The sequence below is a fragment of the Perca fluviatilis genome, chromosome 8 (assembly GCF_010015445.1).
Source record: "Perca fluviatilis chromosome 8, GENO_Pfluv_1.0, whole genome shotgun sequence".
In the NCBI taxonomy this organism is placed as follows: Eukaryota; Metazoa; Chordata; class Actinopteri; order Perciformes; family Percidae; genus Perca; species Perca fluviatilis.
In genome coordinates, this window is record NC_053119.1 from 35,361,248 (window position 1) to 35,384,176 (window position 22,929).

Below are 22,929 nucleotides of genomic sequence, written 5' to 3' on the forward strand. Positions count from 1 at the left end.
GTTAACAAAAGGCTGCTCGCTGTCGCTGCGTTATCGTCATCGTGTAAAGCCCGCCTCAACGGTTGTGATTGGTGCCTGGATTTAGAAAAAATTGAAATGGGCTTGAAAGGGCTCTTGGCCAGACTGACTTGCAGAGCTAATCTCAAATTTGCCGGAAGTTCGTCAGGGTTTTCCCAGGCTACAATAGAAGCTTTGAATATAGAAAAATGACATTCGGTACAGCCCGTATGTAAACACACACACTTTGTCGTGCACACACTCACACTTCCGACTGAACTCTCCCTCCTTTTACTCGTACAGTTTGTGCAAGAATGTTCAACCCTTTCCACACAACCACACACATACACCACCCCCCCCACCGACCCCCTGGTGTGTGCAGGGTTCACAGTAACGGTGTGTGTGTCTCAGAGGGAGGATAGGGAAATCTAAATAAAGCTGTGTGTGCTTGGCTAATGAAACACACTGTATTCCCTACAGTCTCATCAGAAGAAATGGGCTTTTATCAGAGGCAGAGTCACCAGTACCTCTAGGTCCTTCTATAAAATCTCCAAAAAAACTAACTACCAAAAGAATATGTTTTTTATCAGGGATGCACCGAATATTGGGCTTTTTGACGGGGTTTGGTTTCTGCCGAACCTTAGAATTTTTTTTCCACCAAACCGAACCCTACGCTTGCCCTAGGTGCGCTACACTGGTCGACCTGATGACGCCGCCGTTGAGTACGGGAAGGTGTTCAATGACCGTTCAATGCAGTAGGCTGTGAGAAAGTGAAAATGTGTTGTTGGCAGTATTTTCAGTCAAAAGAAGGCCATTCAAGTCGAGCTACATTTTAAATTTGCAATGCCGATTTGTCTTATGGTGGCACGGACTCTGAAACAGTACACAACATAGCCGCTGTTAAAAAATTAGCGTATGAAACATCCGAAAGAATACGAGTTGCGCATGAAGGAATCTCCAGACAGCAGCCGAAATGCAGCAACTTCAGGTACGGCAAAGGAAGGACAGTCACAGCTAAAAACTTGTGTTAACCAGTTTTTATCATGATTGTCAGGGAAAGCATACCGAGAAGCCTTGTCACAACCACATCAGGGACGCATGACTTAAGCAGAGTGTGGTCTCAGCAGGGAACACTGCTTGTCAGAAAGTGAAACCTTTTGATTCAGATCTCTGTCCATAAGTGATACAGGTCCCTCTTTTCATGTGGGTTTCAGAATATTTTTCCTCCTTACTTCAAGTCTGTGGAGCAGCATAATATTGTCAGGGTGGTGAGATGTGTGTTGTGCTCTGAAATGGGTGCTGTGGCCAAAAAGATTGGAATTAGAATTGTAGGTTTAGTTTGCATACACTAGAGAGTGTGTTCTGTCATCTCATCTGACTGCATTTTTCTACTTCATATTGCTGGTAAACAAATGCATCAGTAACACCACGCATACACCTTTGCATTGCATGTTGCTTAAGAGACTAAAGGTGTAGTATTGTATTAATCATGCAACCCAACTCATGGCTTAATTATAAGGTAATATGCTAAAAGTGTTTTGGAGGAAAGCCCCTTTTTATTAGCTCAGAGGAAATACTATGTTTTTCTTTTGGTTTCCTCTTCCCGTACCTTCTCTCATCTGTTTCTGTCTGCTGTGTTTGGCAGGCGTGTTCAGTCATAGTGGGAGGTCTCTGTTCAGACAGACGCGCAGCCTTCAAGTTAAAATCCTGTGTGGGTCTGTCTCGAGTGCCTAGGTGTGTGCTGTGTGTTTGTCCAGGGATCCATTAGTACGTTATTAGCACACTGTGGTCTACATCTGGCCCTCAGAAGCCCCAGACTCTGGAAGGGCAGTCATAGGCAGTGTCGTCATTTAGTTGGGGTTTAGTGAGGGTTTAGTGAGGGTTTAGTGAGGGTAGAAGCTCCTCCCGAGCCTCAGTATTGAAGGCGATACCCGGAATTTCCTCAGGCGTCTGAGGGTGAAACAGTCTTTGCCCTGCCTTTCTCACCACTGAGTCAGTATGCAGCGCCTAGGTCAGACCCTCGATGATGTGTACACCAAGGGACTTCTCCACCCTCTCTACCGCTTTTGTGGTGTAGAACAAACAAAGCAGTTGACTTTGCAGTAAATTCATACGCCCCCATATTTTTGTAGAAGAAATGCTCAGAAATTATTGTGGTTTTCATATCCTTCCCAGCTCTGGGCCCAGTTTTGGTTCTACAATATAGGAATTCTTGTAATTTCATAATCATGGCAACATGTGTAAAGATAACCCCCCTCAGTAGCAGGTAGACATTTTGACACCATTTACACCTGGCATTGATATGCGTTTTGGTTGATGGGAGTGCAAACGGAAAGTGCTTGACCACATGTTACATGTTACATACCACACGAAATACAGGTGTAAAAGCACCCAAAACGCATTGAGGACGGATTGTGGATCCGATCAGTCAAACCGCCTCCGGAGGTGGTCACGGACCACATACAACTACCAGCACCGGCCTCCAGCAGAAGCAGCAGCAGCAGCCAGACGGCTGCCTTGCCTCTAAAACAACCGACAGCTGCACCAGGAGGAGGCGGTAATGAAAAAAAAGGGACCTTCTGTTGTTTGAGCTGGACCGAGGATCTCAATGTGGACACTGGAGACACATATTAGTACCAGGTGTAAATGTAATCCGGTTGAATCATAATGAATTATTCATATTAGAGTCATTTTGAATGGATGTGAAGAAATGACTCGCAGCCCAGGCTCTGTTTTCATTGGATGTGATGTGATCATGGTGATTCCACTGCTCTATATTGGAACTTGTTCAAAAATGAAATGCTTCATTTGACTTTCACAAAGAAGTATTATGTGTTATACATATTTCTTTAGCACGTTGGGCTCATTTATATTTAGGGAATACAATGAAAATGTTTGAAGCAGTTGGCAGGGCACAGGGTACATGTTTCTGATGTGTGTGTTTCAAACTTTGCCTTTTTAGTTCTTTTCTTGTCTCATACAGATCATTTATTTTATTTCCTGTCAATCCTTATTCTCTGATTCTTTCAAACTAGGTTTTAATAGGTGTGTGTGTGTGTGTGTGTGTGTGTGTGTGTGTGTGTGTGTGTGTGTGTGTGTGTGTGTGTGTGTGTGTGTGTGTGTGTGTGTGTGTGTGTGTGTGTGTTTCCTAAATCTCTATGTATCTTTCTTTTTCATTGTCTGTTTCTCTCTCCGTCTCTTGATCCGTGCGTGCGTGTCTCTCAGCCTGGTGTTGACTTTGGCCAGTAAAAAAATGAAGTCACTGCACTACGTTGTTAGTTGCTATTGAACAGACATACATGTAAGGCTGGGTAGCTTACTTTCACAATATAGCCTGCTGTGTAGATCACTTAAATGGAAGGATTCAGCTGCAGTTGTTTTTAGTGCAGTTCAACCATTATGCAGGGATTTAGCCGATTATGTCAAGAGACCTGAACACTGATGATTAGATTGGCAGGAAGTTTCAATGTAATTTAATTAACTGTCCTCAAACTGAACCGGTCTTGTGGGTTCGTTATGTAGAACTTTACACCCCAGCACCAATTTCTAATTGTTGTAGTTTTAATGGTCCACATTATTACTACCTGGGGAAACTGAACACCCGTACATTTTAACATCCTTGGGGTTTAACTAAAACAAGGAACATCTCAACAGTTTGTTTTTCTTGTAAAAGGGACACGTCACTGATTTTAAAACTTCTTGTTTTCATTTGAGCTTTTGGCTGAGCGCAGCTGTGAGGATGGGGTGGGTCAAGTGGGAGCTGATGAGGATATATGGAGTGAGGAAGATGAGGAGCGCTATAAAGAGCCGGAGGGGTGGGGGTCATCCGAGAGAGCAGGATGAGAACTAGGATTTTGAGGGATCTGAGAGGTGAGTAAGTGAGGAATCATGTGGGGGGGGAGGGGTGTACAGGAAACCCCATTGTGTGGTGGCTCCAGCCATTTCCTGTTTGTGTGCCAGCTGTACTTCCCTCCTTCCTGTTGTACCCAGGAAGTCAGTGTCACATTCCAGCTCTGATCAGCTCTGTGTTCGTGTGTCCGAGATATCTCAGGACATTGCCAATACCTGCATTTTTGTTGTTGCTTCCCTGGTCTGTTTTTAGAGGTGGTTAATATCATACATTTACGAGGTTAAACATGTGCAGAGGTAGATACATGCAGACTCCATAACCCTCCAATGAAACGTCTGTGTAATGTAGTGCCTATGGTTTGTAAAGACTGCTTGCACTTTTAATTCAAAGTGGTGGAGACCAAGAGAGACACAAAAATAATTTCAGAGAACCATCCAAGGGAAACTATACGATTGATCATAAACAGACCTGTAGTCCAGATTCAACACTTCAGGCTCCTCTAGTCTGTTAGTGTTGTCATTTCTATATGGAATTCTTTATGGATCACATCATCAAGCAGCTTGTTTTTGTCGGATCGGTTTACATTAAACAAAGAAGAGCAGAAAATACTTTTTAGAAGCTAGAACCAACCATGTTTGGTATTTTTACTAAGGAAATGGCTGAAATGATGAATAGATTTTGAAAATAGTTGATTCATTTGAATCTATTAACTTTTGGAGATTGAGTACATTTTTGCTCGTGATCTTGGGCTTTTGGTCACGGTAATTTTCTTTTGCTTGCTGATAATAAATACTTAAAGCTACATTGTGGAAGAATTTCTCCCATCTAGCAGTGAAATTGGTAGACAATCCTTTTTCATCATTGACGCGAGGAAAAGTATCCAAGACGTCGTTCTAGCGTTACGCACAATCATGCTATATTTAGCCAAGCAACTAAATTAAATTAAATTAAACTAAATTAATTAACAACTGAATGATTCTGAATGGCAGATTCTACGCTTACGAGAATACTTTGATCAGTTGGTGGAAGTAATTACACATGAATGAGCACATATTTGTGAAAGAACAAAGTTTTTTTTTGCTAAGAATCAACTCAAAAAATTACACAATGGAGCTTTAACGTACATTTTAATGTATCTTCCTTTCTCCTCAGCGGTAGAAGAAGGGGAGTCTTCAGAGTGTGGAGGGACCTGGGATGAATCAACCATCCAGACAGGTTTGTGCGCACACACACACACACGCACACACACGCACACCCACACACGTGTGTGCGCGCTCGCACACACACACACACTAATGTAATCGAGATCCAGCAAGCTGTCAGATCCACACGAGAGGCTTAAGTCTATATTTCTCACACACAAACACACAGACACACACCATTTGTAATATCAATTCCACATGGTTTATAATGGCCTGCTCAGAGGGCTATCAACTAAGAAAAGATGGAGAGAGGAAGTGAACAAAGAGGAGTTTGGATGGAGGAGTTGGTGAAAGTATTAAGAGAAAGAAAAACTATATAAGCAAGGAAAGAGGATATTTGAAAAGTAAAAGAAGGAATGAGAGGGAGATGTGAAAAGAGACAGAGCACTCTTGGTCTCGGGAGTCTGACTGAATGGAAAGAGAGATGACAAAGGGGATATGGAGAGAGAAAGATTGGTTATGGGGGACAAGAGAGAGATTTGTGTGCTTTTTCACTACTCTCTATGGTCTAGGGATATCCTGGGAGGAAGTCCGAGAGATGGTAGGGCTTTTCTTTTCGTTCTTTTCTTGGATTTAGTTTTTCCTTGCGGTTTTTCCAAACCAACTGCTGTATTGCTCCCTCTCTGTCTCTCCCTCCCATCTTCTATCCTCCCTTCTCGCTTGTCTCCACCCTCAGATGGAAATTAGAAATTATTATCACTCGCCCTTTCACCTTTAAGTCAAAAGGAACAGCTGAACCAGGTGTGCTCTGAAGTTCATGTATGTGACTAGATAAATTGGATGGCAATTCTATGGATTCACAAAAACATGTACTGTACAAATGACGTGTTTCAGACGCTGTGATTGCCGCTTCGTGCACGTGCAGCGAGGGGGGGGGAAGGCACCGGCCGTGGGGAGCCGACCCATGGCTCTGCTTCAACTGCGCGAGAGCCTGAAGTCGGCTGACCAAAATATCTGACATTAGAAAATTAGATATTCGTCTGGACATCAGACGCCCCATCGGGTGCACTGAGCGATCCTCGCTCCCCCCTGTACACTGCATGGCAAATAACGCCTGCCAATGCTAAAATTTAGTCCGACGCTAAAAATGAGTTGTGCGGCTCATATAGCGGGTTAGAAACAGGCTCACATTCTACAGTGTCTGCCCAGCTTAAACCTGGCACTACTAGGCTATTTACATTTGTACTCACTGTTGTCATTAACACTTAGTTAATATCAAATTACACGTTTTCCAAACCATGGCAAAACAGTTTGACTACTGTAGTTGTTTGTCAGCTGTAGCTAGTTTTTCTGCTCTGGTTTGCAGCCTATCAGAGAACAGTTAAACACTTCCTCTGACTAGATCCCAACAGGGAAATAAGATACTGCTGAAAGTGGTAAATATGCAGTTATCTCTCTCTCTACCTCTCCTGCCCTGTCTCTCGATCAGCTCTACAGGGATAGGATAGGAAAGTATGACCCTTGGGGTGTCTATGACGTACTGAACCCTCCCATCCTTACACCCCCCCCCCAGACCTGTGCTAACTCTCCTCCAGGGGCTCTGTGTGTGTGTGTGTGTGTGTGTGTGTGTGTGTGTGTGTGTGTGTCTGTGTGTGTGTCTCTGAGTGTGCGTGTTAAAGGGGGTGCTGACTGAGGTCCTGGGTGGCTCACTAGAACTGCTGTGTGTGTCAGTTCCTGCAGGAAGCTAGAGTCCCATGACACACACACACACACACACACACACACACACACACACACACACACACACACACACACACACACACACACACACACACACACACACACACCTCTATCTCGCACTCTTCCTCCCATAAAAACATACTGTCCCATATTGGCTTACTCAGCCACTCTTTCAATTTGGATTTTAACATCAATTCCCTGTCCTAGCATCCTCTGCATCACTTTTTCTTTCTCTCTCTGCATGCTTCCTAAATCTCTATATGTATCTTTCTTTCTCATTGTCTGTTTCGCTCTCCATCTCTTGATCTGTCTCTTAACTTTTGACATTTTACCTATGCTCGTGTGTGTGTGTGTGTGTGTGTGTGTGTGTGTGTGTGTGTGTGTGTGTGTGTGTGTGTGTGTGTGTGTGTGTGTGTGTGTGTGTGTGTGTGTGTGTGTGTGTGTGTGTGGATTGCTGCCTATCCCTTATTCAAGCAGATAAAAAATAAAAAAGACCTTGCTTCCTTTACTCCCTGGGAGATGCTGTCGACAAGGACGGGGTGAGAAAGTGGGAGAGAGAAAAAGAATGAAAGAAGAATGGAGAAATAACTTCCAACCCCCCTCTCTCTCTCTCTCTGTGTCTCTCTTTCACTTTCTCTGGAAAATGTGTGTTGAGTTTGGAAAGACCCACGGGAGGGAAGGCGGGGGGAGGGGGGAGGCTGACTCAAAGGGAATAGCATCCAGCCAACCTATCTTCCCCCCCCCAACCTCCCTTTCTACATCTCCTCCTTTCCTTTCCTCTTTTTCTTCCCTCTCCCTGGCCTTTCTGCCCTAGAGAGGACCCCTCGGAGGCAGAAGGTGCCCTAACACCCTCCATCTCTCTCATTCCCTCTGGCCAAACCATCCCTTAGTGGGACAGAAGAACAACTTGTCCCCTTCTTCCCTTGTTTCCTCGCTCCCCCAGCGTGCTGGGAGAAGAAAAAGAGGGAAGTTGCCAAGGACAGAGAAAGGAAATGAGAGAGAATGATTTGGAAAGGGCAGGTATAGCAGCAGAGTTGCCCTGTTCATAAGAGTCATCTGTTCAGGCGTCAACGTACGTCCAGCCTCATGCAGGGGAACTTCAGAGGCATGAGTGTTTGTGAGTGTCTGGGTTTGTGTTTAAATCCTCCTCTCTTTCTCTAGAGACTTGTTTTTCTCAATTCTTTTCTGACGGTCTATAGCCTACACACACACACCTGCATACATACACACACTGTTTCTCTTGGACAACACGCACGCACGCACGCACGCACGCACGCGTACACACACACACACACACACACACACACACACACACACACACACACACACACACACACACACACACACACACACACACACACACACACACACACACACACACACACACACACACACACACACACACTCACACACACACACACAGTCACATACAGAAGGAGCCAGTGAGTCATCATGGAAAAGGTTTGTCAGGTCCCCAAGCTGAAACTGAGAAACCGAGACCTTACTGCATTATTGTTATTCACTGTGTGATTGTGAGTGTGCGCGCATACGTGTGTGTGTTTATGGGTGTGTGGGGACACAGACGTGACTGGCCAGCCAGAAAGTTTGTCTAACTATCAGAAAGTATCGGGAAGTACTGTGTGTTTATTGTGTGTTAGAACATAGGTGGCTCAATTAAGTTGCTTTGTCACTTCTCATCTGTCCGTACTATAAAACATATGTGAATTGCCTTTTAACATTTCCCATATTTTGTGTTTGTTCCAACAATCCAGTCAGTGTGTGTCCGTGTGCACTTGTTCTCCAGTATGCTGTGGGAATATTTACCTTTTTTTTTTTTTAATGTCAGCAAAGAGGTTTTTCCTGTAGTCTCACAACCCAGATTCTTTGTTCCAATATGCGCAGTATGGTTGTAGTTCAGTGGGAAAGATGCACCACAGTGACATTATAAGCATCTCGCTACTTTATTGCATGTCATTGCAGGGATCAGGGGTTCATGGATGTTTGCCCAGCAGCTTCTCCAGAGCCTTCAGTGTTTGATTTATTTCTGTAATAATAAAATGATACAAAATTAAATTAAAATATCCTTCTTTAGACATTGAAAGAAAAATGTAAAACAACATAATGCAGTAAACACAAATGTTGGTCACACATCTAGACGCACCTGAAATAGAAGACAAATTAAGGCAGCAGAACACAACACGATGGAGAACGGCAAGACGACATGTACCAAATGACGAGAGAAATAAAGAGAAACGCACAGCCCTGATGCGTTACGTTTATGATAAGTAAGACGGATTTTTGTGTGTCGTGCAAAATGACAATAGGGTTGCAATGGTATGGGACGGTATGACAAAATTAGTATTATTATTATTATTATTATTATTATTATTATTATTATTATTATTATTAGAGGATGGATACCCGAACCGAGCCCGTCGGTATCCGACGGTACCCGACGGTACCCGACGGGCCGGGCCGGGTTCGGACCGATATTTATAAATGATGTTCGGGTTCGGGTTGGGCTCGGTCACATCAGCGCGATAAGCCATTGAACATTTGAACTGTATTATGCAGGTGTATCACGTGTGCGCTGATGCGCTCATCTGTTGACATTTGCGAATGCCTTCCTACAGTTGCTTAATAAAAGCGGGCTTTCCACACAAACAAACATACATGTGTCATTAGTATGAGAAAAAACGAGATTTTAACTGTGTCGGGCTCGGGTCGAGCTCGGACATAAATTTCTTAATGCCTGTCGGGCTCGGACCGGGTTCGGTACATGCTCTGTCGGACGCGCGGACAGAAAAATGTGTCCCAATCCGCACTTAATTATTATTAGTTACAGTAACCCGCAAATGAATGGAAACAGAAGGGTTCTTTTGGTTTTAACAAACGCTTTATTATAATTGAAACTTAAAACCATTTTTTTTTTTTTACTTTTATACTGTAGATAAACGTATATGGTATAATAACCGTCAATTTTCATACCATGGTACTGTATACCGTCAAACAGCTATGCTGCTGCAACCCTAAATGACAAGCACAAATAATTAATCAAATCTTAAGAACGAAATGGTTAGATTGGAGGATACATTTACATAATCTCCGCCAGCCCTCCATCCATAGGGACAGACGGAGAGGGTGAGGAATGTTAGAACTTGAGATAAGTGTTTAAGAGGAAAAGTAAAAAGAATGTGTTACAAATGAGGAGTTGAGAGAATGAAAGGAGATTACAGGCGGTATTACTATTCTTCTGGTTCACTGTAATGACTAGATGATGGCCAGAACTGCGAAAAACAGGACACTGGCCCTTCTCCCTCCTCTCTCTCTCTCTCGCTCTCCCTCCCTCCTTCTCTCGCTTCCTCTCTCTCTTTTCCTCTTCCTCTATCCCTCTCTCACCGCTACCCTCTGGAGGTCCATAATGTAGTTTTAATTTCCCCAAGGCTACCACAGCAAAACAGTTTCTGTGTGTGTGGACTATTATTGCCTGCTTGTGACAGCTCACAGTGCATCTGTGTTTTTTGTCTGTATTGCAGCATGTAAGACCTTTGTCTGTGTGTCTGTGTAATTTTTGTTGGTGTGTGTGTGTGTGTGTGTGTGTGTGTGTGTGTGTGTGTGTGTGTGTGTGTGTGTGTGTGTGTATGCACCAACATTTTTAATAAGTGAGCAGCTGTTAACTTGTTTTTGAGTAAGCTTTTCTGCCGATCTGTGTAAGTCTGGGCATTGCATGTCTGGCTGACTTTATGTGTGTTTGTGTATATACTGTGTGTGTGTGTGTGTGTGTGTGTGTGTGTGTGTGTGTCTGTGTGTGTGTGTGTGTTTTCTTTTACCTTCCATGACGTGAGTGTCTCTTTCATCATCCTGCTTCCAGACATTGGTGTTGGGTGCTGCTCTCCCTTGCTGCAGTACGTCCCAGGGGTCTTGTGTGTGTGTGTGTAAGTGTGTGCACATGTGTGAGTGTGTATCCGTGTGAGTGTGTTTGCGTGTGACTGGTACTCTGTGGCTCAGCAAATCTACTCCCGGGGGGGGGTGGAGGCCTTGTATTGTGAAAACACACACACACACACACACACACACACACACACACACACACACACACACACACACACACACACACACACAGAGGCTATGGTGGGGGAAGAACATGAGGTGGGAGGCCGAGAAGAGGAGGTGAGGAGAGATGGCCTCTTTATATAGCCACCTAACATACACCCACACATACACACTGAAACAGAGGGTGAGAGAGGGGTGGGGGGAGTTGTTCTCTTGAGAGACGGAGAGCAGGCCTGTGTTGTTGTGTCCAGCTGCACCTGTTCAGCCTGTGTGTGTGTGTGTGTGTGTGTGTGTGTGTGTGTGACAGTGTGCATTTGAGTGTGCACTCTGTGCCAAATGTGTCTACCATTCTTTGAATCAGCCCACTTCTCAACATTTTGAGCTCAAATAGGTAGGTCATTGTGCTTACTGTCTGTCCAGCGGTATTGTCTCACTGTAGTATTGTGTGTGAATTTGGGGGGGGGGGTTCAGTCACATTTGATAGAGACAGATTGAATGAAGCACACATTTTTTAAGATGTAGACATTTTACACATAGCACTAATGTCGTTTTTGTTTTAATTTTAGTTTAGTCTTTGTGTCAAGCTGTCATTTTAGTTTTTATTAGTTTTAGTCAAGTTTTTAGTCTAGTCAAGTTTCAATCAACTCAAAGTCTGAGCATTTTAGTCATATTTTAGTCAGTATTATCCGTTGCTATTTTCGTCTAGTTTTAGTCGATGAAAACTGATGACATTTTAGTCTAGTTTTAGTCGACGGAAATTTATGACATTTAGTCTAGTTTTAGTCAATGAAAATAGTATTTTAGTGTTTATTTATTTATTTATTTTATTTTTAGTAATTCTATTTAATCCAGTCAATATAGTATAAGTACCTAGTAGTATAGACAAAACCAAAATGTTGGCCAACAAGGGATACTTGGTACACATGGAGTCAGTCAGGTAGGAACTAAGAACCCACACACTCTCTCTCACACACACACACGCATACACACACACACACACACACACACACACACACACGCGTTTGTCTCCGTCGTTTTCAGCTCCAGGGGCTAACGTCTAAAGCTAACGTTAAAATGAGACACATTAACCACAGCCTCATGAGTTGGCATTAGCTTTCTAAAATAGAAAATAACGTTAGGTTAATGTCTCGACTTACCTCAATTTCATTATGGAATGGCTTGAGATGAGGTTCGTGGTGTTTTTTTTTCCTGCGATTTTGTGGCCACATTTCTCCCCATCTTTTTCCACAACACATTCAGTTTTCTTTTCCACTTCTACGTAATGAAAGTTTTCCCAAATGGCGTTTATTCGTTTTCTCCCAAAGACGAACTCCGGCTGGCCGGCCACGGTCCCAGCTTTCTTTGTGTCAGACTTCATTTAATTTGTTGTCATTTACGCTCGTCTCACTCTCTAACTCACCGCTGCATCTTCTAAATTGAATAATGCCGCGACAGGACTTGAGGAAGTAACGTTGCCTGCGTCTGCGCAGTGCGACCCGGATAAAAATAACGCGGCTAAATGAGACAAAATAACGTTATAACATTTTGTCTCGTCTCGTTTTGGTCGACGAAAATGAAGAGACATTTTAGCATAGTTTTTATTTTGTAAACCATATTTAGTTTCGTTTTTATTTGTCAACAACATTGCATTATACATTTAATTATAGTCATCGTCACATGACCAACATTTACGTTGCGTCTCGTTTTCGTCACGTGATAAAGGTTCGTTGACGACGATATTTAGTCATAATTTCCGTTGACGAAAACAACACTACATAGCACCCCAAAAAAATATTATGAATTCAATACATCAACCAGTTTGTTTAATTAAAATAAAGTAGAATATTGCCTGGATATTACTTCACAAGACAATTTTGACAATCACAAGGAAGGATTGTAAGATAGTGTAATGTAGCGTTCTTGAATGGTATTATAGCTGATACTTGTCTTGAAGTGTCCTGACTAAAAGGTCTAGTAAGTGCCACCCACTGGGCACTCCAAACAAGCCATGTGATGCAGGTCTGATTTTAACCTCATGGCTGGTTCATAGCTGGTGGTGCACAGCCAGGTGCCTGTGAATCCTGGTTCAGTGTAGAGTGCGATGTGGAGCAGAATGAAAGCCTTGTTCCTGGACTGTTTGGTTTCTAAACATTCTGCTGGAAGCTGCGCACACACTTTTACCCACCTTTTTGATGCCTGCTTTAAGCTAGACATAGGTGTGTGTGTGTGTGTGTGTGTGTGTGTGTGTGTGTCTTTTTATGCATGCTTGGCTGACAGATACACATCTCCTTACCTTTGCAGTATTACAGTATGTTTTATTCCCCTTTAAATCTCCCTCTAGCACTCTCTTTCAGTGCACTTCTATCACCCAGGGGCGGTTCAGGAACATTTCCCAGTGTTCATTAATTCCCTAGTTTTCTTCACACAGGATATATAGAGATGTACGGTGGCCATGCTGACTGTGTGTGTGTTTGATTTTTAGTGTTCCAGTTTGTGTCTCCACTAGCTTGTCTTGGCAACTGCTCACAGCAATGCTATGTAACTAAAGTCAGACTGTGGGATGGAGTGTGTCCATATTGACTGTACTTGGATCCAACGTTGGAGGTTCTCTTTTCAGTTTATATCCTACTTTTGTGATGGGGAGAGGGGGGGACAAAAACCTCTCTCCTATCCAGTATGTTTAGGGCTTATCATTTAGCTCCCTAATTACCTCAATGAACTCATTTTAACATGGGTAATGAGAAAAGACACGCAACTAACAAACACGTCCACGCTATGAACACACACAAACATCCACACACAGTCTTCTGTGAGCCTAACGAGTGGTGATTAGTGGGTCTCAGCTAGGCGTGGTTAGGCTGTGTAACATCATTCTGCACTGTGGACTCGGCTAATTCACTTCTCTTTATCTAATTACCCAGGGTGCGCACAAAATCACACACACACACACACACACACACACACACACACACACACACACACACACACACACACACACACACACACACACACACGTACCGATACGCTGCACACACACTACCTGCATATATCTTGGAGATATGCAAAGTGACCTCATTATTCCCGAGCTATCCATTTATATATTTATATTTCTATCTGTTAATAAACAGCCCATTGTCCTCAGGTTACTGAGGCTGGTGGGTACAGCCAAGATTATGGCTTATTACTGTTCCTCTAGAGACACACAGTGTAAAAGCATCTTTTCTCCACATCCGTGCCTGTTGTTGCATGCCGTCTTACCCCGATGCCTGCATATAGAAATTGTCTTAAAAATAGTTTAATACACACACACACACACACACACACACACACACACACACACACACACACACACACACACACACACACACACACACACACACACACTGTGTCTGTCTCTTAGCATGTGAGAGAGTATGTGTTTACTTTTGATAGGGGGATGAAGAAGAAAGTCATATATATATATATATATATATATATATATATATATATATATATATATATATATAAATATGACTTTCTCTGGAATGTAGTGAGGGCCAGTTCATTGTCCATAAACACGTGACTGCCCCAGACCTTTATACATCAATATAGTACTGTTGTTGTGATATATATTTTGATCCATGGATTAGAATATACAAGTGATGCTACTAGGGCTGCACAATTATGGCCAAAATGATAATCACGATTATTTTGATCAATATTGAGATCACGATTAATTATCACGATAATTTGTTGATTTTAGCCAAAACAAATTTTATTGTCACATAATTATATAATTGTAACTGCTTTTACATCCATTATTGTGCTACATTCCTACTAATACATCCATATTGTGCTACATTCCTCCTTTATTGAAGGATACTGTGAAGGAGTATGCCATTTCAGCTGTTGTGCGACCGCTTTCCAGACATGCATGTTTGCCGTGAAAGATACAGGCAACGCAATTTTCTGTTCACGTTAACGGCGCATGTGGTGCCTGGTATGCCCGGTATCTACCAGACGAAATAGCTACGCGGATTTCTGTGGCTCATTATACTGCCACTTACATGTCTGCGTTGCGCTCTGATGCTCCGAAACCCACGTTAGAGGCAACATAAACATCGCTGAATGTCACGCTAGTAAACACTAGTAACACGTTACACAGCAACCAGCCACAGTAGTAACTGCATTAAACACGGCTAAAATGCTGACTGCTAAACAGTGTAGTGTATCTGTATTTCACTGTAGGTTTCCAACAGCGGGACGTCCAACAGTCTGCTGCTAAAGCTATGAGCTAAAAGACACAAACTAGCACTGGTCACTGCTGTTGTCTGAAAAACCACACAGACGGTACAAAACGTTGCGTTTACTGGTAAACTGGTAAACATTGTGACCGGCTTATGATGACCGACTGCTACCTGTTGTGGAATTTTCCTCATGTTACTCTGTCCTCTGTGACTGTCTACATCTAGAAACTAAGCTGCGCGGTGCAGGCAGGGAACAGCTCTGATTGGCTCATGGAGACATGTGATCAGACAGTGGTTTATGGAGCGCTAGATTGGCTTTGCAAAAACTGTTCTATGAAGAGAATGACGCATTTTAAATATCGCTCGATCACGCAAATTTGATCGTGGGAAGCCAAAATCGTGATCGTGATTAAAATTTGATTAATTGTGCAGCCCTAGATGCTACCATTGATTTGAATATTTCGGCACACCTGTAGATGCAGGACAGTGAATGGTCCTGTCTGTTCCTTGCCCTGTTATCATGTAGACCAATACCTTTAACCCTGATACGGACATCCTGGTTCTGATGCTATATTGAAATTTAAACACGAAATTTGTATTACTTTTAGGCAAGGCGGTGACAATTAGAGCAGGACAAAACAAGTCATTTGAGGATGCCATATTTGATCAACATTGTTCACCTTTTCTGACAACTAATCCAGTAATCGAGAAAATAATTGACAAATTAATCAACAATTAAAATAATCATTAGTTGAGACTTAAAAACTATTTTATGTGCATATTTACACACCCTTTTTTCTTGCAGACCCAAACAATTGTTTTCCATTCTAGTCTTTAGGACCCAAAATACTGCTGGTTTTCTATCCTACCAGCTAGTTAATTTCCTTTAATTGCATTCACTGTGCATCCCAGGTGTGATTCAGTCCCTCATTACATGGCTAGAATAAAAATCAGCAGGGCTCTGTGACTCAAGGACCGGTAGAAAACCCATTTTCTATAACACGTGCTTTCAGATGAAAATGATTAGGCTAATCTTGTTGTTCATGTTGCTGTGGCTTTCATTTAGTAGTGAAATTTGTATTTTTCCCATTTTCTTTAGTTTAACTGCCAGATGTGATTTTGACTTATTGTGTGTCTCTGGATGATGTAAGAATATAACAGGCTGTCTGGGTTTGGGATTGGAGGGTTTGTGTTTGTGGGTGTGTGTGAGAGAAAGAGAGAATGTGCAGTTATTCCTGGCATAGGGACAGTCTGTGACTCAGAGATAATGGTTCTCTGTAGAGCGTGTGTGTGCATGTGTGTTAGTATATGTCTATCAGTGACTACAGCTATATGGTGTGCGTGTGTGCGGGTGTGTGTGTGTGTGTGTGTGTGTGTGTGTGTGTGTGTGTGTGCGTGCGTGCGTGCGTGTGGGAGAAAGAAAGAGAGACTGCGAGTGGTGCACACATGCTATTTGCTAGGGACCACTGTCGTACTATTCAATCAATACCCCAACACACACACACAACCCTCTCGCACCCTAAGCACCCATGGGAGCTGCCTGCTTTCATTAAGTAGGCCTGCTGCTTATTTCTGGTGGCTGGGGTGGGGGAAGGGTGGTGTATAAATTGAGAAATGAGATTTGTGGAAGTTTTGTGAACAATATGAGAAAGATGAGCAAGAAAATGTATGAAGCTATGTCCAGTTAATTTAATGCAGATAGACCTGAAAACTGTTTTACATGTGAAAATGTGCATCCCACATCAGCAATTTCAGGTAGTTTTTACAATCCTTCCTGTAGACACTTTCTTATCTGTATAGTATAACATTGATTTGATTGTGGATCATGAATGCTACTTGTAAACTAAGAATTCCTGTGCTGCTGCACTGAGCTGCCAATGAAATCACTATGCTATGCTTGCAAAAAATCTCTGACAACAAACATAAATACAGGTTAATGACAACAGCTGCATTGTGCTTTGTTTTGACATAAAATGAGTGATCACAGACTGAGGCAACTGAGGGACTGTTGCAGCGGGGCAGGAATGCCACAAAGTGCTCTACCATGTCGGAGCGTCATCATTTTGGCAAAGCTTCCTTTGCCCTTACCACAACATGAGACGGCCGTTTTCACTCTGAAGACCGTTTTCAGAAAGCTCAGTTTTGGGTGTGACAAATGCTGGCTTAGTGTGGGTGGAGGGCCAAATGGTGAGGGACGGATTTGTTGTCAAATTAAGCCAACCCTGGGAAACTTTTGGTAGAAACTCAGGAGACTGTCCTATCTTACACCTGCGTTTTGTACTGAAAAACTTAGCGTTGTGGCTTCATGACACGATGCTAGGAACACAATGCAAGCACACACAAATTGAAAAGACACATACACACTGTTGCCTAGCCAGGAGGTCTTTTGCCACAGTTTTCAGAGTGGTAATGATCAAAACCGCTACAGTATCTACTAGTAGGAGCTTACAGTGACAGGACTCTTTTTTTTTTTTTTTTTTTTTTTTTTTTTTTTTTAGGCCCCCCATCTACTTCTCTCTGAGATCCATAAGAGGACACATAATTACCCTGTCCATGTGCAAATAGAAACACCACCAACTGTGTTAACCTCTCTCATCCCCTTTTATCTTCCTCTGTTTTGACACTCATCCCTGTCTCTTCATCCCACTGCACAAATAGACAAGAGGAAAGGAGGAATATAGACGGGGAGAAAAGGAGGAAGAGATGAGGATGGAGGGGTGCAAGATGGAGAGGTTTCATCTGGCTCCTCCCTCTGTTGCTATGACAGCAGGTTGTGTTGGCATGCACTGGAGTTGGCACTGCCCTCACCTCTGGCATCAGGGCACCCTGGTGTGTGTGTGTGTGTGTGTGTGTGTGTGTGTGTGTGTGTGTGTCCTTGCTTTTGAAAAGCACGAAGGAGATGCTGCTCTGAAAAAAATATTAAAACATGGCAATTTGAAGAGAGCATTTATTTTTTTTCCACACCATACATGTAGGCTACTTTTTGTGTTCTTTTTGTCCCAACAATGAGAGATTGGCATTATTTTAACACGTTGTACCAAATTTCTTAAAATAGCATGGATTTTACATTTGAATGATAAAAAAAACTACATTTTAAGCCTAAATGTTAACATGAATACTTTGTGGATTTCCAGCTCAAGCCACTCTTAGAATAATGTATACTCATTGTGCATTGTGTGTTGCAATACAACTACACTTTTAAGTACTAACCCAAAAAAATGCATTTATAAATGTTTTTTTTTCAAGATTTTTTTGAGCATTTCAGCCTTTAATGGAAAGGACAGCCATATATGAAAGGAGCGAGAGAGAGAGGGGGAAGACATGCAGGAAAGTCGTCCAGGTTGGACATCGAGGCATACACCTCTATAAAAATGCCGCTGCTCTACCAACTGAGCTAACCCGGCCACGCATTTCTAAATTAAGTAAACGGTGATAAGAAAAGTGGGGGTTTGAGTTTCAGAACATTTTTCCTTTCCTATAATTGAACAATAAGAAACATGTGTAATACAGCATTTTAAACCAAAGATGAAAAAGGTCTACTACTAGGGTAGATCTAATTGTCCAAAATACTTGCTCTTGGCCTTGATATTTGTAATTGAGTTTGGATAATTAATAGCCTGACGTGGTCCTACTCAGATTCTAGTCCCGACCTCGAATTCTGTGGGCGGGGCTAAGTTCGGCTGGCATCCAGGCTAGATAATTAATGGATCAGACTGTACTCCTTGTTAATGTGCAGCATACTGCATTATGAACAAAACGCATGAAAGAAGTTCTATTTAGTCCTGACCATTGTGTGTTTATTCTAGGGAATCAACTGTCTGAACTGAATCATAATCTTATCCTGTGCTTAGAATTTACTCATCTAATCAGAGAAACATTCCGATCACACCTATGTGATATCTGGTAAATAGGTTGTCAGACATACAACACAACTGCACAAATTTACATTCCAGCATGTACACACACGTGTGTTTGTACGTGTGTGCACTTTGTGTGCCTCCGGTGGGCACATCTGTGTGTGTTTGCATATGTGTGCTACCTGTGTAAGTTTGTGTGAGTGTGCACAATGACGTGCGTGCGTGCGTGCGTGTGTGTGTGTGTGTTTTGTCAGCCAAGGGGCCACTTTCTCTGCCTGGCCAGACGGTGCTCTCACCACTGGACAGATGGCCAACACCCTCCCTCCCTCTCTTCTTCACCATCCCATCATCTATCCCTCCTTCTATCCCTCCATCAATGTCTTCCTCTCCTGCAGCCCCCCCAAACACCTCATCACCTCATTCCCTCGTTCCCCACCTCCAAGCATCCCTCCATCCCTCTCTCCCATCACACCTCTCCCATAATAAATCAGAGTGGGATGGAGCCTGTGCACCTGACTCTAATCTTTCTTACTTTTGACTTTTGTTTTATTGTACCTGAAATGGTCACATGGAAATCCAGTGAAATGGTTTGGGATTGTACCTGCTCATAGTTGCTGATGCTGAGCTGACATCCTGGTTTTGGTGTCAGACTTTTTTCTAATACAAATCTAACAAAAATCATATAGATAAAGTGCCAAGAATAGCACATCATAAGAGAGAAATACATATTCTGCCACTTGTACACATAAAATGATGTTGGAAGCTCTGACAAAACTGAATTAGATCTTAATCCTTTTTGACCCATAACTGCACTAAAGGAAGTCCATTGTCCATGTCATTCAAAGTAATGGAGGTTATGGATTCTCCGTAATGGCTAGTGCTTCAACTTTAGTCATGGAGATTTAACGTTACTGAGTTGTCTGTTTATTAGGTGCACATACTGCATGCTGTACAATCAATCCAGTGCAATAGCCCTGCAATGAATCCTTTTGCTTTTTCACTTTTTGTTGACAGTCACTCTCTTTTCAATCAACAGAGTGGTTGATTCATCTTGATGGTCGTTCTGGGGGCTGTGATTAATGGTTTTCATCATTAATAAATATATATATATATATATATATATATATATATATATATATATATAAAATATATGTGTGTATATATATATATATATGTATGTATGTATGTATGTATATATATATATGTATATACAAATATATATTTGTTTTACAGTATTTGTTTTACCCTACCCTTTTTTTTTACTAGCATAGATGTTCTCAATGCTCCTCATTATTCAAGATACAAGTTACAATGCTGGACTGGTTGGGTTTTATTCTAGTAATTGGTCTACGTACATTGGGCATTATGCGCTATATTGGGTTATTCTCTGGGTGTTGCTTTGAGGTTTAAATATTTATTTAAAACAGAAGCCGGTGAAGCATAAAAAAAGCAGAGGACGCAGAACAAAAAGTATATTTCCTTCACTGCATCTATAGCCAAATAAGTTCAACTCATTTATTTCCTTCCATACCTTTTTCCAAATTTCATCCTCCTCTCCTCTCCAGCCAGTGTCTTCAGTGTCAGTCCTCTTGGATCCTTGGCGTTTATAATGTGATAATAAGGTGTGAAAATGGAGACACAATGGAGCAGTGAGGATTGGGCCGACACAGCGTTCCACTGGTCCCCTCTCACACTCTGTCTGTCTGCTACCAGGACACACACACACACACACACACACACACACACACACACACACACACACACACACACACACACACACTCCATCACATACTGGACCAATGTTCCACACACTCAGCACAATTAAGTCAAGTTGCACATATCATTGGTAAAAATGTAGCAGGTAGAGAGGCCAAGAAAATATCTTTTTGTGCAAGTAAAAACAAGCCAAACCCAAAATGGCAGTGTAAAAATGAATTGTGAAAGAAACTAAATCATAATGGATAGTAGGGCTGGGAAGATATGCTTTTGATTTGTATTGCGATTTTCAATTATTGCGATTCTGCAAGCATTGCGATTCGATAGTATTGAGTATTTACTTTTAAATAATACACTTCTAGAGACAATATGTCATGAGACATTTCTAAAATCAAATTGTTTTCTAAAAAGCACATCAGTCAGTCTGACATTCATTTCATTTGTAAAGAAGCACATAACATTTTTTTTGTCTTTTTGCATTTTCGGCTTTCCGTTCGTTTAGCTGGCAACAGATGATGTAGTCGTGGTCGGCAGTATAAACAGAAAAATTATTGGTAAAAAAATGGCTACGGCAATGAGCTCTTTGAAACTTGCAGCTGGAAGCTTTTGAGCTCATGGTCATATGTTGTGTGTGTGTTTTGTTGTTGTGTGTGTGTGTGTGTGTGTGTGTGTGTGTGTGTGTGTGTGTGTGTGTGTGTGTGTGTGTGTGTGTGTGTGTGTGTGTGTGTGTGTGTGTGTGTGTGTGTGTGTGTGTGTGTGTGTGTGTGTGTGTGTGTGTGTGTGTGTGTGTGTGTCCAGATGTCCCGGCGGCTGACAGAGAAGCAGAGCCCAAAGACGGTCATGGGGTGGGCGCTGAGGACGGAGAACAAGAGGAGCACGACGACCGAGACCATGATGATGACCTAGATGACGAGTCCATCTTCACCTGTGACAACTGTCAACATGACTTTGACTGTCTGGCTGAACTCACGGAACACAGAACCCACCACTGCCCAGCAGGTACGATTGTCCACGTGGATATTGTGATATATGTGGTTGTTGTAACTGACCAGCCTCACGTCACTGTCACAAAACCACAGAAACAGAGCAGCTAAATGCCCAACATTGTCATATGTCATAGTGATAGACCCATTTTATCGGCTGGGCCGATATTTGCGTTTTTACGTGTATCGGCATCAGCCGATACGCGCCTGCTGCGTTCGCTGATAGTTTTTTCCCGGCATTATTTACAGACAGGCAGCTCTGTGTTGCTGGAGACGCTGCAGTTCACGTGCAGACCATGCGCTGCCCCTCCACCGCTAGCACCATGGCAGTCTTCAATTACAAATCAAGCACTTTATTTCAATGGCTACTTTTCAGGTTTATTGTTTTCTTAAATTATTTAAATGTGTTGACAAAGGACATTTTGTGATGACCTGATTATATCTGTCTTAAGTCAGCAAGCAATGCATCGTCAAGGCTGAGTTGTAGATGTTGATGAAAGCCTTTTACCCTTGCACAGTTAACTGTATGCAGTGCACCCATCCATATGATGCTCATTGCACACATAATTTGTGTGTTATGAATGTAAGATTATTGCAGAAGTGACACTGATCTGTGTATTTGATTATTATTTTTAAAGAAATGGCAGAGCAGACTCCGAAAACAAATCCAGTGTGGCAGGGTTTACATTTTTAGGATGTAAATTAAGGGAGCAAAAGCAGTATCTGCTCCAAATATCGGCTCAAAAAAGTCGGTAGCCCGTATCGGTCATCGGCTAAGGCTGATGGAAAAAAAAAAAAAAAAAAATCTGTATCGGCACTAAAAAATCCATATCAGTCGATCCCTAAAATGTCATAGATATATGGCGCTACCACGTGTCAGGGGTTAGTGATATTAAACCTTAATACTTTGATTGAGATAGATAGATAGAAAAATAAAAGCAAGGGGAAGAGGAAAAGAACAGAAAACCTAAATAAGGAAAGCACCAACCTGTAGTAGTTAGCATTTCACAAACAATACAACTACTATTTTGTATTTTCTTAACGGTTAAATGTTTTTCACTTACCTTAGGACATGTCCAGAATTTAAGTAAAACTGAACCTGAGCACTTAAAAAAAAAAAAAAAAATTAAATCATTGGTGCTTGCATCCAGCAATAGTAAATACTTGAAGGAATAAGGGAATGAGGTAGAATTGAGTCAATACTGTTGTAACATACTCTTTACACAAATGTTCCACTTAAATGTGTTACTAAAGGGATTTGATATTTGGTGTATAATTGCGCTGCATGTGTTTGAGTGACTAGGTGCTATGGTTTTTAGACCAAAGTGGCACAGATGAAACAGTTTAAAGTTGCACGGTTGTGAT

General features: G+C 42.2%; 1 protein-coding gene and 1 long non-coding RNA gene across 5 annotated transcripts in view; one reads left to right on the forward strand and one right to left on the reverse strand.

Moving 5' to 3' along the window:
* Positions 1 to 22,929, forward strand: part of znf423 (zinc finger protein 423) — a 168,393-nt gene that overhangs the window by 22,356 nt on the left and 123,108 nt on the right. For all 4 annotated transcript variants that reach the window (XM_039808980.1, XM_039808982.1, XM_039808983.1 and 1 more), the window contains exons 2-3: positions 5,000 to 5,062; positions 21,380 to 21,580. In XM_039808980.1, coding sequence (XP_039664914.1) covers positions 5,000 to 5,062; positions 21,380 to 21,580 — 264 coding nt within the window. The remainder of the gene's footprint in view (positions 1 to 4,999; positions 5,063 to 21,379; positions 21,581 to 22,929) is intronic.
* Positions 8,667 to 10,714, reverse strand: LOC120564191. The gene is made up of 2 exons (XR_005640069.1): positions 10,560 to 10,714; positions 8,667 to 8,773 (listed from the first exon to the last, which is right to left on the reverse strand). It is a non-coding gene; the product is annotated as an uncharacterized LOC120564191 (long non-coding RNA).